At 39.2% G+C, this 16,645-nt stretch overlaps 1 protein-coding gene across 2 annotated transcripts; it reads right to left on the bottom strand.

The window, feature by feature from the left end:
- Nucleotides 1-1,592: 1,592 nt before the first annotated feature.
- On the bottom strand, nucleotides 1,593-16,379 carry LOC145780863 (sarcosine dehydrogenase, mitochondrial-like). Of its 2 annotated transcripts, XM_082592514.1 has the most exons (18): nucleotides 16,251-16,379; nucleotides 13,716-13,990; nucleotides 12,377-12,555; nucleotides 11,338-11,517; nucleotides 10,746-10,895; nucleotides 9,294-9,473; nucleotides 8,958-9,087; nucleotides 8,125-8,302; nucleotides 7,235-7,376; nucleotides 6,595-6,807; nucleotides 6,241-6,472; nucleotides 6,018-6,165; nucleotides 5,698-5,802; nucleotides 5,117-5,265; nucleotides 4,598-4,760; nucleotides 3,843-3,950; nucleotides 3,204-3,416; nucleotides 1,593-2,701 (listed from the first exon to the last, which is right to left on the bottom strand). In XM_082592514.1, the coding sequence occupies exons 1-17, from the start codon at nucleotides 16,322-16,324 to the stop codon at nucleotides 3,212-3,214; spliced, it is 2,811 nt and encodes a 936-aa protein (XP_082448640.1). In that variant the 5' UTR covers nucleotides 16,325-16,379; the 3' UTR covers nucleotides 1,593-2,701; nucleotides 3,204-3,211. The 2 variants fall into 2 exon arrangements, with proteins under 2 accessions (XP_082448640.1, XP_082448639.1); XM_082592513.1 differs by having other exon boundaries at nucleotides 1,593-3,416.
- Between the last annotated feature and the right edge of the window lie 266 nt (nucleotides 16,380-16,645).

Genomic DNA, 16,645 nt, shown 5'->3' with positions numbered 1-16,645 from the left:
GACGTTGATGCGACACTGGGGGTATTTCATAGAAAGCACAAGTTGTAAATGCGGACAGGAGCAAACGATGCAACATCTACTCGAATGCTCTGTCCTAAAAACAAGATGCTCTACACAGGATTTATCCGAGTGCAACGATAGAGCAAGAGCTTGCGTGATGCTCTGGGCTGCGGCGTCTGACACACCACGAAGAAGATTGCATAAAGAATTTAAACAAATTTAATGAGATTGAGTAGGATTATTCAAATCAAATGCTCCAGCACGCATCATTCAGCGCTACCTAATGGATGAAATAATTCAGACAAACAATAGAAACTTTACGAGGTCAATCGGTGACCGGCCTGCGTCAGTGGTTAAAGGCTCTACAGTACAAGTGGCGCAGCGGATAAAGCGCTCGCTTTCTGATTGTACAATCTTGCTTTGACTCCCGGCTTAAGATGGTTGTTGAAAATCACCGCTCACCTTTACCCAAGATGTAATAAATTAGATGGGCGTATAGTTGCTGAAAGAAAGGCGGCCGAGAGAAAGGAACTGGCCACCTTATTCTCGTTAGTGAAGGCTTTAATAGTATAATAGAAACCATATCTTCTCATCTCCCGATGCTTAGATCAAGTATGGGAAACAGTCATTAAGCTCTCAAGAAATTTTCTCACTGCGAGGATAAAGATTCCCACAATCAATCGCTTCTGCCACCCAGTCGATTGAGAGAGTGATGTTTATTGCCAGTAGTTGGCGCTAAATCAAAGGAAATTGCTTTTGCAATGGCTGGTTTTTAGACCAACCGTTGGAACTAGATGAGAATGACAATATCTAGTTAAGCGTTGAAAGTGTCTGAAAGTATTTGAAATGTCAGCTCGGTCTGTCAAAGCACAAGTTATCACTGGTTGCTTCTATAGCTTTGATCAAGCCCTGCAACCATGTTTGTTGAGGTAGCAATGACTTTTTATCATATTTCAACAAATTTGTATGTTATAGACAATCCAATGAAACGATTGTCTACATATGTTAAGACTTTTTTTACTGTCTCCACTCTGCATTAAAGAATCAAAGTCAAGCACCCTCAGGCTAATAGCCTAACTTCCTATTCTGACTTCATGCAACAACCTTATTTTGTACAGACTCGTTAAAGGAATCTGTAGACTACTGGAATTTCTATTCTGCTTAGAGAATGTTTAAAACAGGACTCAAATCCGTTTTCTAATAAATAATTTTTGATACTGCCATGTTGAAATCACGTTAAATATTAACTAGAATACAGTAGGCCTATACATTAACACCTAGGATGGTCTCAAATCCGGTTTGGAAGTGTTAATTGTGGCTATAAGCTACTTTATGATTTTTTACAAATAAAAAACGGAATTACTGTAGAAATCTACACCTGAGCTGTAGTGTATACCCTTCCTCAGTTGTGCACTTGGGCGCAATACAGCCTGCCCGGTTGAAAAGCACTGCCTTTGATCGACGATGCAAAAAAATGCTACAGTTACATTGATAATAATCTTATCACACAAAGCCATGTCCAACGCGGTCATGCGTGACATCCAGCACAGCACCATGCGGCTAGTTTCATCGCAGCGTAGAAATGAGCAACATAAGGCGAGGTATTTATATAATTGCGCACTCGGAGGAGAAAATAGGTATAACGTAGCGTATAAGTAAGCTAGCTATGCCACGATATCATACTGAGCAGCATAAGAAATTAGAAAGTATTTCAGGGAAGATAAAGAAATAAACAACGATGTGTTTCGGTGGTGTTAAAAGTTGATGGCAAGAATAACCACAATGCGGACACAATGTGATATCCATTCATTGACCAGTCTCGGGTAAAACTTTGATGAATTACACTATAAAGTGCACTAGCCCAGGGTTTCCCAAACTTTCTTGGGCCACGAACCACTAGTTAAAAACCTTTATTGCATAATCTATCAATTCTCGGAGCTATTTGTGACAAGTCCGCGTCAAGTCTGGACCTATATTTTATGTTCATATTGGCAATTATCTTAGACAGCGCAGGCGATCTTTTGTACAATGGGAATGTTACAATTTCTTTTTTGTTACATCGTCACGGACCGCTTGTGTGGCCGCCACGACAACTAATGGTCCACGGACCACAGATTGGGAAACCCTGCACCAGGCCATGTTTTTACGTGAGAAAAATATTTTGAAAACACGAAGCGTTCTAAGTTCTAAGTTCTAAGTTTCTAAGGGAATGAAATAAAAAGTACAAGTCTAAGGTAAAAATGAGAACTTATTTTTGTCGTACCACACTACCACTACACAAAAAAATGAACGTACGGAAGGCATCAGAGTACAAAGACACAACGCATTAACATACAGAAGTGATGGGCATGAACGTATATAGACAGTAGACACACTACTAATGCAGCAAACAACAGGTTCCTCAAAACATGTCGGATTGATAAGTTATCGACCGGGAAGTCAATGAGATGACCACAAACAAGGCAACCTTCGATATCCGCCGGATAGATGTGAGCATGTGAATGTCTATTTGTAAGGCTCGGAAGCACAGGCAGCGAATACTTCCATCTCTCTTGGTAATCTTGGTCAGCGCAGGGCGACGTTAATAAAGAAGGAAAAGCATACCACGTCACATCACTCGATGGCAGCGTCGTACATTGCGGATACGCAACAGCCCAGCCAACAGCCCACCGGCCGATGCCATTGTTAATGTGGAAACGTCCTTGCAACAAAAGAGAGCGGGCATGGTCAAAACAACAGCAAAAATTACTGAGGTTGGTAAATAAGGCAACAGTCCGGCAGCTGAAAGGGCAAACTAAAGCAGGGTTGCGATTGCTAGGAGGTAGAGCAATGAAGAGAGTTTAAAATCGATTTATTTTCTTTACATAAAATACTATTTTAATTTTACATTATTTCGATAAACCAATGAAATAGAAACAACGTCTTCCAAGGCCGGTGGAAGTGAACAGCATTTCATTTCAAAACAAATTATGATGAAATCATTTGCGTAAAAGACCAAAATAGAAAAAAAACACAAGAAAAAAACAAATTAGGTACTGTGATTGGGGTACACCTAACAATAAAAACACATCTACGTAAAATGCAATACACAGGCGGGCGATAGAAGTGATTCGTTCAAGTTGCATAGCGGCTAAAGTACTAAATTAATATCACCATAACATCCCTTCAAGATTAGCAAATTAATTGGCCACACTGAAACCCACCAATAATATCATTGCAATGCACTGAGCATTGATGCAAAACGGTCCTGATGGCTTTGCGAGTATCTTCCCATTATTCTGTTGAACTTGGGGTCAAATGGGCTGGCTGGGTAAATGTTAGCCCCATACTTCACACCTCTGCACTCGATGGCGTAATCTCCTGTCGTTATGACGTCATCACTGACAGCGGAAAGCGATCCACAGAGCTTGACGTAACTGTGACGAAATACAAAGAGAAATGAACACACAATGAACAATGGACACATATTGAGGAGGCATTTCGAAGTGGAATGGTAGCCAGGAATGATGCACACTATGTGACAGCAAAGGGGCTCAGTGCGGCACCATGAATAATTGTGACTATGTGGTGTGTGGGTGTTTTTTCTTTCCATAATGGTAAGAATTCAATTGACTGGCAAAACCAGCGGCCGAAAGTCTGTGGCATAAATTAGTATAGCGATACTGACGGGCTTAACTTTATGGAGTAAAACACCTGCCTATCGCTGTTAATTCTTGTTACAGTCAGCTGCCAAGAAACATCTGAGAACCCAGTTAACTACATCCATGATGCGTTGATAGAGAAGATCACAGCTTTATTGAACACATATAATTGATATTGTTTTAAGAAACTGGTCATCTCACCCAAAAGCTATTTCCTTATCCATGGCAAATGCGTGGCTGGCATTCCTTGTGTAACCAACTACCTCACCGTCTCTGTATATGAGCTCGTGGCCGAATAATTGAACAGGCCTGGAATGACAAAGCAGTGGTTGCTATCAACTTGTAAGCGATGACAAGTTCCCACCAAAGACATTGCCTCAACATAGGTGTCACTACCAGACGATGCATAACCTACAATTTAGCTACGATGATATCGAATAATTAATTATTGGAAAACAAAGCACCTATAAGAACGTCAAGCATTCAATAGTTTAGTTGCATGGTTACCACCAGTGGGTGATGCGTTTACATCAAATCAACGATGAGAACTTTCCGCTGTCATTGCACTCACATTGAGCTGGTAATAGACGACATAGAAAGGACACAGCAATCAGTCACGTGACCGGAAACTACGTGTTCTATCAACCTCGATTTATACGAAGTCTGATCGTGCGAGACCTCAAGTGGAGGGACAAATGACTGCAGCAAAGTTGAAGTTTCACCAAGTGGATCACATTCATCTTGAATTGGTTTCAAGTTATCAACCGTTGGTGCCATGAAAGCGAAGGAGCCAATGGGACGACAGCATTAGTGACGACAGCATTAGTGACAAACACTTTATAAAATAATCTATTTTCAATTTGTTATCTAACGTTACAACAACGTTATTTCAACAAAAATGAACTAAAATCAATCGAGGTTTTACAATGTGAAGACAATTCAATCCGATAACTTACTCATCCACAGTGAGACAGACTAAGATCTTCTTTGGATCCTCTATCCTCATCTTCCTAACCGCATCCGATCCCACATAGGAAGCGTCATCGTCACAAAGATGTAACAACCTTGCTTCCAAGGGGGAGTCATCGGGGCGTATGCTGTGCCCCCAGTGATGGAACCCTGGGTAGAGGGAGGTCGGGTTTTACAACCAACCACCGTAACTTCAATTGTTAAGTTTTTATAATTCCCAGTTTTTCCAATTTACTTTCAAATATTCACTTTGCAAAGTAAAAATAATTTTCAAGATGACTAGCAACAATCTTCACAGTTATTTTGTATGAAAATGTGGATTTAAAAAGTGGTGCATCCATGGCCAGTATCTTAGGACTTTATCAGGGGGGATCTTTCAACAAAAATGCAGTAAGAGAAGCACTTTGAATCATGAAGGCGATTTTTAAAATGACCAATAAACATTGTCAAAATTTTTTAGGTCAAACGTTCAGGTCGATGTGACAAAGTGGTCGTGGATGTTTCACCTATCTCCGTGCTCAGACTCTCCATGGCTCTGTATCCAGCGTCGCATCCGCCCGCTCTCTCTGTTTCTTCCATTATGACGTCATAGATGCGGGGAGCGTCCTTGGACGAGCAGTGGATCTCATAACCAATTTCTCCAACAAACGAAATTCTGTGAATTCAAATTTAGTTTATTGGAACGTGAAGTCGCAACTAATAACCCGTACTAAGTTGAAAGGTATGTTAGTTGAAAGGTCGTAAGTAGAAAGGCATGCTGCATTGCTGTCGCATGTGATCGAGTACTGTTTCCTTCAACTTAGTAAATCACAGCGATGATGGATAAAAGCTACGATCAGGCTACGGTCTACAAAATGTGTTGTTAAATGAAATTCACAACATTTACGAAATTAGAAAAAAATCTCAAACACCGCTTTTCCTCGTTAGGTTAGGGTTTGGATTTTTTCACGATTCTTATCCCTTTCCCCAAATGAGGGCGACACACCAAGATAAGCTCAGTGAAACGTAACAAATTGGAGGTAGTCGCAAGCTACTTAAAAAGTTTAGTTAAGGGAAATTCACAAGGAAAATAACTATCAACTCTAACCTCATAATCGTAGTTGGCAACCTTGCTATCTCTCCTGACATCCAGCGGCTGAACTTGAGCTTTTGAATGTCTCCACCAGCCAAAAGTTTTTGAAGAATGTCGCGACTATTGTTAGAAAAAAATAAGCAATATTTATCATTTTTGTAAAGCAACTTATTTAGGAAAATATGCAAATATATCTTAACTATCCATATCAAGCATATCAACTATATGTGCACATGTTCACTTTTGTTCAAGGTCAGTGCATTTGCAGTACCACTATCGGTTCTTGCACATAGGCTATGCAAAATACTTTCCAACACTATGGAAGACTGCATCACCTTTTGGGTCCTTGCAAGCTCAGAAGACACATGTCCTCTGTCCTGTCCTCCACATTGCATCGAAGTCCTGAACCTCTCAGACGGTCGCTTAGGTATCCCTTGCAATATTCAGTGGTGATCCCACCCACGGTCATGTAAAACTCCGGTGCTGCAAAACATTGTTTGATTCAACCAAATATCAATATCTCCACGACATACAAGCAGAGGATGATGAGACACCCACCTCCAGATTTATCCTCCATCTTGGCAACTATAAGATCGGATTCAATTCCTCCTCTCTCGTTCAGCATCAACGTGTATGTGCACGGGTTCTTCTTGGCATTCCCAGTGACGTCACGCGAGAATATGAGGCGGGCGGCCGCGGGGGCGTCGGGGCCGGTGATGAACAACTTTCCCATGTAGCTCGAATCGAACACACAAGCGGCAGTGCGGCACGTCAGAGCCTCGCGACCAATCTAAGCAGAACTCGATGTCAGTAAGTTGGAGAGGTCGCATACATCTCTTCATATTGAGATAACAGGTCATTATTATAACAAGGTACCTAAGTAACAACTGTGGCAAACACATATCCACTCACTTGCTTATGTGTCACTCCGGGGTACTTGAAAGTATAATCCTGCTCTAAACAATCTCTGTAAGGATAATCCACATGCTTCTCGTTGCCATAGTAACCATAGAAATCATAATCTTTCACAGGGACGGTTCTATTGAGACCACTAGAGGGCACAAAGTAGCCTGGCCTTTCCCAGCCGTGCTTCTCTTCAAAGTAACAACCCCGTTCTTGCAAGGTCTGAAAGTTAAACATCAATATCATGTTGGTTGCCAATGAGAACATGATGCGCTTCTGCTAGGTGAGACATAAAACGTAGCGGATGCTTCCATAATAGCGGGAATCTAGTACCACAAGGGGGATCGCTGCACCACACTTCTCCACCTAATGTGAATACAAAGCAATGATAGCGGCGTGAAACAACAGCGGTATGTCGTCAGCTTAGGACGGACTAGACGGTGAGTCTTTCTATCTCTATTGCGAGGACAAAACTTTTGGTCTCGAACTCAACGAAGGCTCATGCAAAGCTGAACAAATGATTGTTTGATATTGTACGTTTCTGACAACATTGTATCCATCTATGAGCCTATCTCTTAAGGGGGTGAAACAACTATTGACTTTCATATTTAACATCGTATCGACTCTACCTATCCAAACAGTGGTTTACTTGATGTATTGAGTCCTTGCGGGCGTTCCTTCCAGCGAGGGGTTGGTCGTAGTGGAAGGCTATGCTGTAATGTTTTGCATAAGCCTCGTGGGATTTCTCTTTCAACCAACGATCGTTCGTAACCATGCTGGATGGAAAGCGTCTGGAAAGATGAAAAAGAATTAGAAGATGAATAAACAGAAAGATGCTTTTCCTTAAGGGGAGTGTTGTTGATTGCATGAAGCAAAAAAGATGTTCCTTTAGGTCAATACAACATTTGTTTAAGTTGCACAAACGTGAAACCGCAAACAGTATTGTGAAATGAATTAAATATTTGTCATATAGGAGACAGATAATCATAAGACAGACAGATAGATAATTAGACAGATAATTATAATCCCTCTATCAATCATTTCAACAGAAAAAAAAATCAAAAACGTATGGCACCAATAAAACGGCGATACAATAAGTTGATGAAGTTTTCATAAAGAGCAAAACAACGATGACTAAAACACAACCCGGTGTTTGTACAGCAATTCGGGATATTTTTAATGCGCTTCTTAGCAACCGGTCACCATCAGACGAGTTGAAACGAGCTGTTACAGCTTCGCCACTAAAATTAGTTCAAGGTGGCTAAGTGACAAAGCTGTGAACGCCTTCAATTTTCTACGCAATTTCTACATTAAAAATAAATAAATGTTGTTTTACCTTTGCCAGCAATTCATTTTATTGAGTGTGTGTATTATAATCCTATTTTTCCGGCATTGTTTGTTTTTTCCTTCTTACATAAAAATACGGAAACTCGAAAAGCTAAACTACGATCGCAATGCTGCCGTTAAATGGCAGCTCTTCGTTGGTAACAAAGACAAAAAATATAAGTAACGTCAAAGTAACGTGATTTTTCAACTCACCTGATGTCCCAAGAGAACATGTCAATGCTTGGGCCCCCATTGATGACCCAGTTCGCAATCTCCCTCCCGGCCCCACCTCCAAGCATCATGCCCCCGCTGTTGAACCCACTGCCGAAGAAAAAGCCTCGTACTTCAGGGGATTCCCCCAAGATAGGGTTTCGGTCAGGGGTGAACGATTCTAGAAAGGAACGATTCATGCATTAAAGGATCATCTGTCATTACACGATTGGAAATCGTACATATTGACATTGTCTGCTTTGTAAAGCGCTGAGGAGCAACGCATTCTGCGATGGGTACAGCGCTATATAAAAACAAGTATTATCATTATTATATACAGATTACAGAAGCAACGCACTCAATGTTCGTTAAAATGCATAACTTTGTGCAAATGGTCTTCTGTATTAAATGAATGCTATCACATCTATTTTCATACAACTACCCACAGAATGAGGATTGCAACGAAACAACGCGAGTTTACATTTATAATCGTCAATTGAAAACAATAAGAAACTTTAATAGATGGTTAGAGGAAGTGTGGATGAGAAACGGGTGAAGAATGATGTAAATTAGATGTACATTGTACAGATGGAAATGAAGAGAAGAGATTTAGACAATTGCCTGATGAAAACAGACTGGTCTTTATCAATAAGAAGAATAGGACGGGTGGTGGACTGGTGGTGATTGTTTTATGGTCGCTTCACATAAATTGTCTTTGTACACGCAATCGGCTACAGCATCTTCCTTCCTCGCATTTCACACAGTCGCGATCTGTGCTGCAGAAGTAAAAACTCGACTAGGCCATGGACCAGTTGGGATCAATTTTAGTTACGTACCTGGTCCACATACGGTGGAACGAATGCCAGATTCTGCTATGGCCGGTAGCACTTCGCAAGCAATTTCAATATGGCGCCCAAATACATCCCAGTCCAAATCGTACAAGCCGAACGCAAAATCGTCCTCGACCTGCAAGTGAAGCAAGCCACAAAGAATATAAAACATACGAAAGGAAAAGTGGGAAACGAAACAAAATTCGTAGCCGGAGTTGAAACTGCATCAAAATATATCATTTCTTCAAAAAATAGTGTTTAACAGTCAATGTGACAAAATCAACTTGAGTATAAGTTACGGGACATTCTCGCTCTTGAGCCCAGAAGTGTGAGGGAAGTCACCTTGCCGCAAGACACTGGGTTAGCCTCGTAACCTCCAACTTGTATGGTGTTCCCCTGTCGCTTTAGATAAATCGAACCATCATGATCCCGCATATTAGGAACTTTGTCCACCCCTGGTATCGACTCGGTGACCACGTAGGCATGCTTCAGCGCAATCTGTGGCATGTTTAATCCAACCATCTGCAAAATCGAAAAATATCTTTTAAACTTTTGAAGAGATTATGGAAAGGGATCAGTTGTTGCTGAGTAAACACAAAAACAAGCGACAGGGACGTGTAGAAGAAAGAGCAGTAGTCGTACGAAACAAGGAGTACAATGTACATCCACTACATAGCCACAATCAAAGGTAGAGCAACTTTATGACATCATGTGGTGGGGGAAATTTAGTATCACTTTCGCTGAGATCATTCCTCATAGATGCCACTTGACTAATGCAATGAAAGTTCTTAGCATCTATAAATTTTTGAATGTTGTATTTAGTCTTTATAGTTATTACTTGTTTACCTTTTAGTGATTGATGCGTGTTGGTGTGCTGCATCTTTGAGTTTGCAAAAATTACGCTTTGCAGTGAGAAGTTTAATTGCACGATAATCAGCGTTTTCAGTGCACTTCATATCGTTATCGATTTTAATAAACTTTTTCACGTCTTAGTTTGTAATAGATTGGCAGCTACAAGATTGACCTAACTTGCATGAATCTAAATGTATTCTGAGGCAAAATCAACAGTAAAGTATCAGCCAAAACTTGAGCTATGCAGTGAAATTACATAGTGTTTACAATTTACGTTCAGTTTCCATTGTGTGATGTTTGCAACTCCTTGCATGCTACTGCTGATCTCCAGAAATACTTCACTTTCTACATAACTTCAAGAAAATGAACAAGAGAGGAAAAGCAAGTTGATCACGCTTTGTTATGTAATAAAGCGTTGTGTGATCAGCTCTTCACGCTGTCAACAAGTTTTCAGATTTGAAGGCTGGGAAGCTAAATCGGTGAGAAGCGCATATAAATATATATTATACAATTAAAACAATGAAAACTATTAATACTACAAAAAGTGCTCAATGCTAAGCAAAAAAGCAAAGCAGAGCGAATTAAATCAAATATAGTAATAACTATATTTGATTTAAGTATATACAATAATATATACCGTACAATAAATGGTATTAATACCACAAAACAGTGCGCGACGCCAAGCGCAATGCTAATCTGAGCTAATTCAAGTAAATTGATTCACTATTCTTAAAGTAACCTTTACAGCATGCTTCACCCATTGCGAGATCTACATAAGGCGCTTATTGGGTGAAACAGGCTGTAAAAGTTGCTTTGATAATAGTGATTCAATTTACTTGAACTGTATGTAACAATAGAAAACTCAAAAATCTACTGTCATAAAAAATCATATGATTAACGAATAGTTCCGTGTCATAAGAAACGGTTAACCTAGCAAGTAACCTTTCCAATGTGCGGCGCCCATACACCGGTGCAATTGACAACGTTGTTCGTCTTTATGGAGCCGAGTTCTGTTTCCACTGAATCGATTCGTCGGATTCCCATCGAGTCTTCTTTGGTTTTAATACTTTTCACTGCGCAGTCTTCAACGATCTGTTGAAAACATTCGCATTGGCAACGGGATCAATAACTTCAAAATAGCGCCGTGCAAATGCAAATGTAGGAAGCTGGTTCTCAATGAAGTGCCAATGCTGTACAAAGACGTTTTGTTACAACTGTAGAAAAGCTGATTAGGTCAGTGGCTGCAGTGAATGTATGGGTCTGGTTCTCATAGTGGCGTGAATGCTTCATCTCGCATTTAGTAATACAAGCACAACACAAAAGCACAATGAAAGACAATATGTATATGAAAACACATTAACAAATAACAAAGTATACGCAGCTCACAACAGTTCAGTATCTGTTTTGAAGTGAACACAACAACCACCACCAACTTTCGTTGACTTTGCTAGTGAAAACAAAATAAAGTCAAACGACCGATATTAAACCCCAACGAAAGTTGTTGATGTTTACAAACACCAGCTCTTTCTAATACCTTTGCACCATATTTTGCTGCAGCCCTGGTATAAGTAATGCAAGTGCCGGCGGGGTCCATAGTGCCATCTCGCGGACTGTAAATTGCACCTATCACTTTAGACACGTCCAAGTGGGGATAGATATCAGTGATCTCAGATGGTGTAAGCATTTGCGATTCAACGCCAAAATATTTTCCAATCTGTAACAGAAGAATTATAAATTTTCTTTCAAAATAATCTTGCAACAAGTATGTTTTTAAACTATAGCAGGTGTAGCTGACAAAGTCTTTTTCTTCTGATACGAAATTCTTAGTGTGTTTTTAAACTTCTATGGTCAATGAACCCTTGGCGCAGGCAACCTCATTGACGTTGAGAGTACGACATTGTCGGAGTTGTTTAAAAATGTTGCTTGGTAATAGAGTTGCCTCTTGCAGTAAAATGCTGTTTGTTGTAAAGTAGATCATCTACTAGATGTCACTGAGATTGTAGAGTTGTTGAAATATTCAAACGCAAATGCCGAGAGTTAAAACCATTAGCCTGGTCTTGAACTTTTCTCTGTTGGTATAATCGGGTAGTTTTCGATATTCAACCAATCAGATGTGTAATGTTACATCATACATAACGTGACTTAACAAACCTCATTCAATCCGTGTCACTTTCTAGTCGATTTCCATGGTCAAGCAATGCAGGCATGCATTGAAAGTTTAATTCAAATTGGTAGACGAGAATTTTTTTAAAATAGCAATGGGAAACCGCAGAGTCTGGCGTGCTTTACATGAATATCAGTTAAGAAGAAGTTTATTTTAAAGCGGCATTACAGCAACTAACACGATAAAAAATAAAGGGAAGTAGTAGGCTATTTGAAAATTATTTTTAAGTCGCAAACCAGCAGAGACACTAAAAATACGTTGATTAGAATAGAAAACTCAGTCCTTTCATTTCAAAGCATTTCTCCCTCCGCGGCCCCGAAATTTTCCTCAAACCTTCATGCGGCTCTTCATGCTCTCACTCTTGTACCACCCTGCAATAAGCTACAGATTGTTATCGTAGATTACTTACAGTTCCCATGGCTTTGTATATGTGCATACGTTCTTCAGTGTAAGCTGTGAAAAGACCCCCTGTCTGGACCCAGCCTGTTTCCTGGCCGCTTTCGTCGGGAAGAACTTCCGTCATTAGCTTTCGCGTGTGTTCAATTATCTGTGTTTCCATGTCATGAGCCGACAACCTCCACAACAATCCTAAGAGATGTTTTCATCAGTATTTTCAAAATAAAAATTGGAAGGAAATCTAGTTTACATGTTTAAGTTGAATATATTGAAAAGTTTGCAGCCAAATTTAGCCCGTTATGGATTGGCTGCTTGAAAACCTGACAGAGAACCAAGTCTTGCTAAACGTAGCAAAGGCAAAGCAAGGGGGGAGGGGGTTATATCTGTCTGGTTTCATCGGAAGTTGTCATAGATCTGTTTGCATTGACAATGCGTTTACGACAAAACAAAGTAATGGCGTTTTGCATCTAGCTTCAAGATTAGAGTTTGTGTTGGTGGCACAGGTTCGGGAAGAAGAAGTTATTCCTATAACAAAAAATAATAAATTGGCCACTTATAATCGCGGCGTTGTGGAAGAACAGTCGCTATATCCACATCCAATAAAGCTTGGCTTGTGCTTGGTCCTTATGTGCAGAAACTACATTAGGTAAGATAAGGGGGATCATTGACTTCACAGAAGTTGCTTCTGTATCTTAGGAGTGTTGCAACAATGCTAAGCAACGTTGAATCAATGTAAAAAAGCGTGTTTTTGTTAGGTTTCACTATGAAGTTTTACATAGTTGATAACCGAATAAATAAAGTCTACACAAACACTACAATAAAGTCTATCTATAAGCGACGCCCATGTTTGTTTGCCGCTAAGTACATAAAAATGGTTAATTTCACGTGAATTAGTTGTTTGCTGTGTATAGATATAATATACATTGAAAGTTGAAGCAGTACTCCACCACGCTGAGCACCACATTGCTGTAAAGCAATTATATGCGTATCTGGAAAACTGTCAAACTGTAGAGGAGTTTTAATGATTTAAAACAGCTTTTAATTTAGGCCACAATGCCACAAAGCATAAAAATCTAAAATGACACTGGCAGGATTTAAACGGATGACTCAGATTTTCAATTCAAGCATTCTTGATGCTTTTGGACACTCAGGCCGGAGAAGAGCAACACTCTCTTACATCCCAACCCGGAACCAATTTCCACGATTGGGGTATTTTTAGTTCAAATTTATCTGATTCAAAGTTTTGTGATAAATATTGATTGCCACAATTAAAAAAAAACTCCATCAAATCAAAATTTCTAGAGCACAAACTTGAGTCCTCATATAAATCACTCACAAATAAAAATTTATACCAGCAGTGTGCCATGTTGTTCCTGCAGTAAGTTTATGTTTTTCCAATAACACAACTTTTCCAACTCCCATCTTAGCAAGATGGTAGGCTGTACTGCATCCCACACTCCCTCCACCTATCACTACAACATCCGCTTCTGCAGGAACTGAACGAGCGGAAACATCCTTTCCCTGCTGGGCATGCAACGATGACTCGTATGGGACTCCCTTGACATCAGTAGAGACATTGTCAGTACTTTTACTGGAACTTTGTATATACGCTGTTCTCTGAAAATTCCTGCAAATTTAAGATTTTGTTAATAAGTTGATGAATGCAAACTGTGTAATTTAAGCATCACCAATAATATTCAGTGTCACCAATACATTATCACCAACAACGCTCTTATTTGCCTTCAACACTGGCGTGACAAGCTATGAATGAACAAATAATGTTCACAGATTATCAAAAACAAAAAAATGTCATTAATTCTTCAGATGGCATTATAGACAGAAGTAAGTTGTTGTTACACACAAATGAAAGCGCACATCGGTTAAAAAAACTAATTGTACAAAGTGAAATGTTCAAACATATTACACAAATATGGACTATAAATGTATGACACTTCCCCTCTCAACAATTCATTTTTTCTTCTTTCAAATATCCGATCTGCTGTGCTCCGTAATCTAGTTTTCATTTCATGTGAACAAGATAAGCAGTATTTCAATTGTTTAGATGAGACCATATTTTTGTAATAGCCTACTGTATTTTGTTAGACTTCATAAGGACTATATGTGTAGCAGAAAACTGTAAAATCGTATATTTTGTTTGTTATATATAATGTTAAATATTGTAGTGTTGCTCGACTATGTCTGTTTATGATTAATTACATTGGTTACAAATTGATGCATTGCATTCTTCTGGTGATGCAATTATTATTTTATGATTAAATTCCTTTCTGCATTAACATTGGTTAGTGGTTACGATTAGAATTTTGATCAGGAAGATAGCCCCCGAGATTCCCAAATCTGCTTCCACCCCATTAAGTGATTGCACATAGAGTGACTAATTTTCAGAGTAAAAAATTCACAAAAAACATGCCAGACAAATACAACTAGTGATGGAATAACTCCCGGCTCCGGTTTAACTCCAGCCACTTCTTTCAACTCCGGTTCTGGACCGGAGGTATGTGTGCCAACTGTGTGTATGGCTGTGGTCAAGTTCATGACCTTGGATAAATGTAACTTTATGTTGCATTGTGGTATTGTAGTAATGCAAGAATAATGGCTGTAATATTGGTCTTAAGTGTACAAGTAAGATTGAAAATGGGTTCAAGAAAGTCAATACAAATCTTCAATAATATCTTAAAAACAATACTACATCGGTGGATAGAAAACACAGCTAAATTTGGAATTTACTTAAATGTTTGATGTTTACTCTTGAAGGAACCCCTATAAAAGACCATAAGCATTGCCATAAAGCAATTTTTTAAGAGTGCCCGGTTATCGCTTCACTGCTTGATAAGAGTGGTGTACCATCAGGCCCAAAATTCAGACACTTCTAAGAAAAACGCATCATATCCAACAAATATGAGGTGGTTCTTTCAAATTCCCGGGCCTCTTGGAATGGTTACAAGTCTTAAACTCATCCAAAATTATATACAATCAGTCCAAAATATCCTCTGGTCAACGCTTCTGCCAACAACTGCTTGGTTAAAACATTCATGACATGAGGTAGATATTAACCAAGCTCAGAAGACATTCTCTGGTTGAAACATTCTGTCTCCGTTGCATGACTAAATATAACTTGTATATAATAATTTTAACATATATAGTCATTCCCCTAACCGCGAATTTTTGGTAAAATAACCCGAACCACGAATTTCAAAATAAACAGGTTAATATTTGTTCAAACACAAAAACTGAAATGGCACAGGCAAGAAGATTGCTATCCCTATTTCTGCACTAAAAATTAGACCAAAACCGCTTTTCAGATTTCAGCAATCAGCAAATGTTTGACCTATTCCCAAAACCCTGTCCCTAATAAAATTGAAAACTTTCTGACCGTCTGCAGTAACTTTGCTGTTAAATCTCTTTTGGTGAACCTAGAATTGCCATTGAAACATTAATAAAATCGGAAAATAATACTCTAGCGCCATGTGACAAATAAACGTTCAAAACAGCAACCACTAGATGGCAATGGTAAGTTTCGCGCTTCGAGCAATTTTACCAGTGCGTAAGAGCGCCCATGCTTTTGTCCAGGGATGCCAGGTTGGCATTTTTAATGCCAAATGTCACAAATTTGGAATTTTTTTATGGTATCGGTATCATATATATTTTGGAATTTTTTTAGTCCTGGGCAGAGATCAAAACCTTAATCTTATTCCCAACTCTAACCCTTACCTTGACCCTTCCTAACTTTAGGCTACTTTTAACTCTGGCAACACCTGATTGTAACCATGGCATTAAGTGTGGAAAAATAGCCACTTCAAAAAAAAAAAACAATTTAAAAGAAGTTTTATGAAATGAAAAGGATTGAAATGAATAAAGCAAGTTCTCACCTAACATGAAGAATATGCCGAAATGTCCAACTTGAACGATTCAACGAAAGTTGAATGTTTTTCAAGTGCAGCATGATAAACTTTCTTAATCTTAATATAACCAAACAGGAAGGAGACTATGAACTAATCACCGGACTGCAATGCAAAATTTCATTATGACAATAAAACAGATACGGTATATACATACACTAAAACAATACTATATATATGCAGATTATCAGTAATCAGTATGTGGGCCCATTAGGGTCAAAAATATCCACATGCTTGCATATGCTATAATAGTATTCTTACAAGAATACCGGTATTGCATTATATCTATACATAGTAGCTAACTGCTCTTGGCTGATGCTGAGCTGCGTCGGAGTCTGCCTCGCTTTCTGACTTAGTCTTATTCT

This window comes from Aplidium turbinatum, chromosome 12, assembly GCF_918807975.1.
Source record: "Aplidium turbinatum chromosome 12, kaAplTurb1.1, whole genome shotgun sequence".
In the NCBI taxonomy this organism is placed as follows: domain Eukaryota; kingdom Metazoa; phylum Chordata; class Ascidiacea; order Aplousobranchia; family Polyclinidae; genus Aplidium; species Aplidium turbinatum.
The sequence above is the reverse complement of the archived record's forward strand: the minus strand, read 5'-3'. Positions and strand labels throughout refer to the sequence as shown.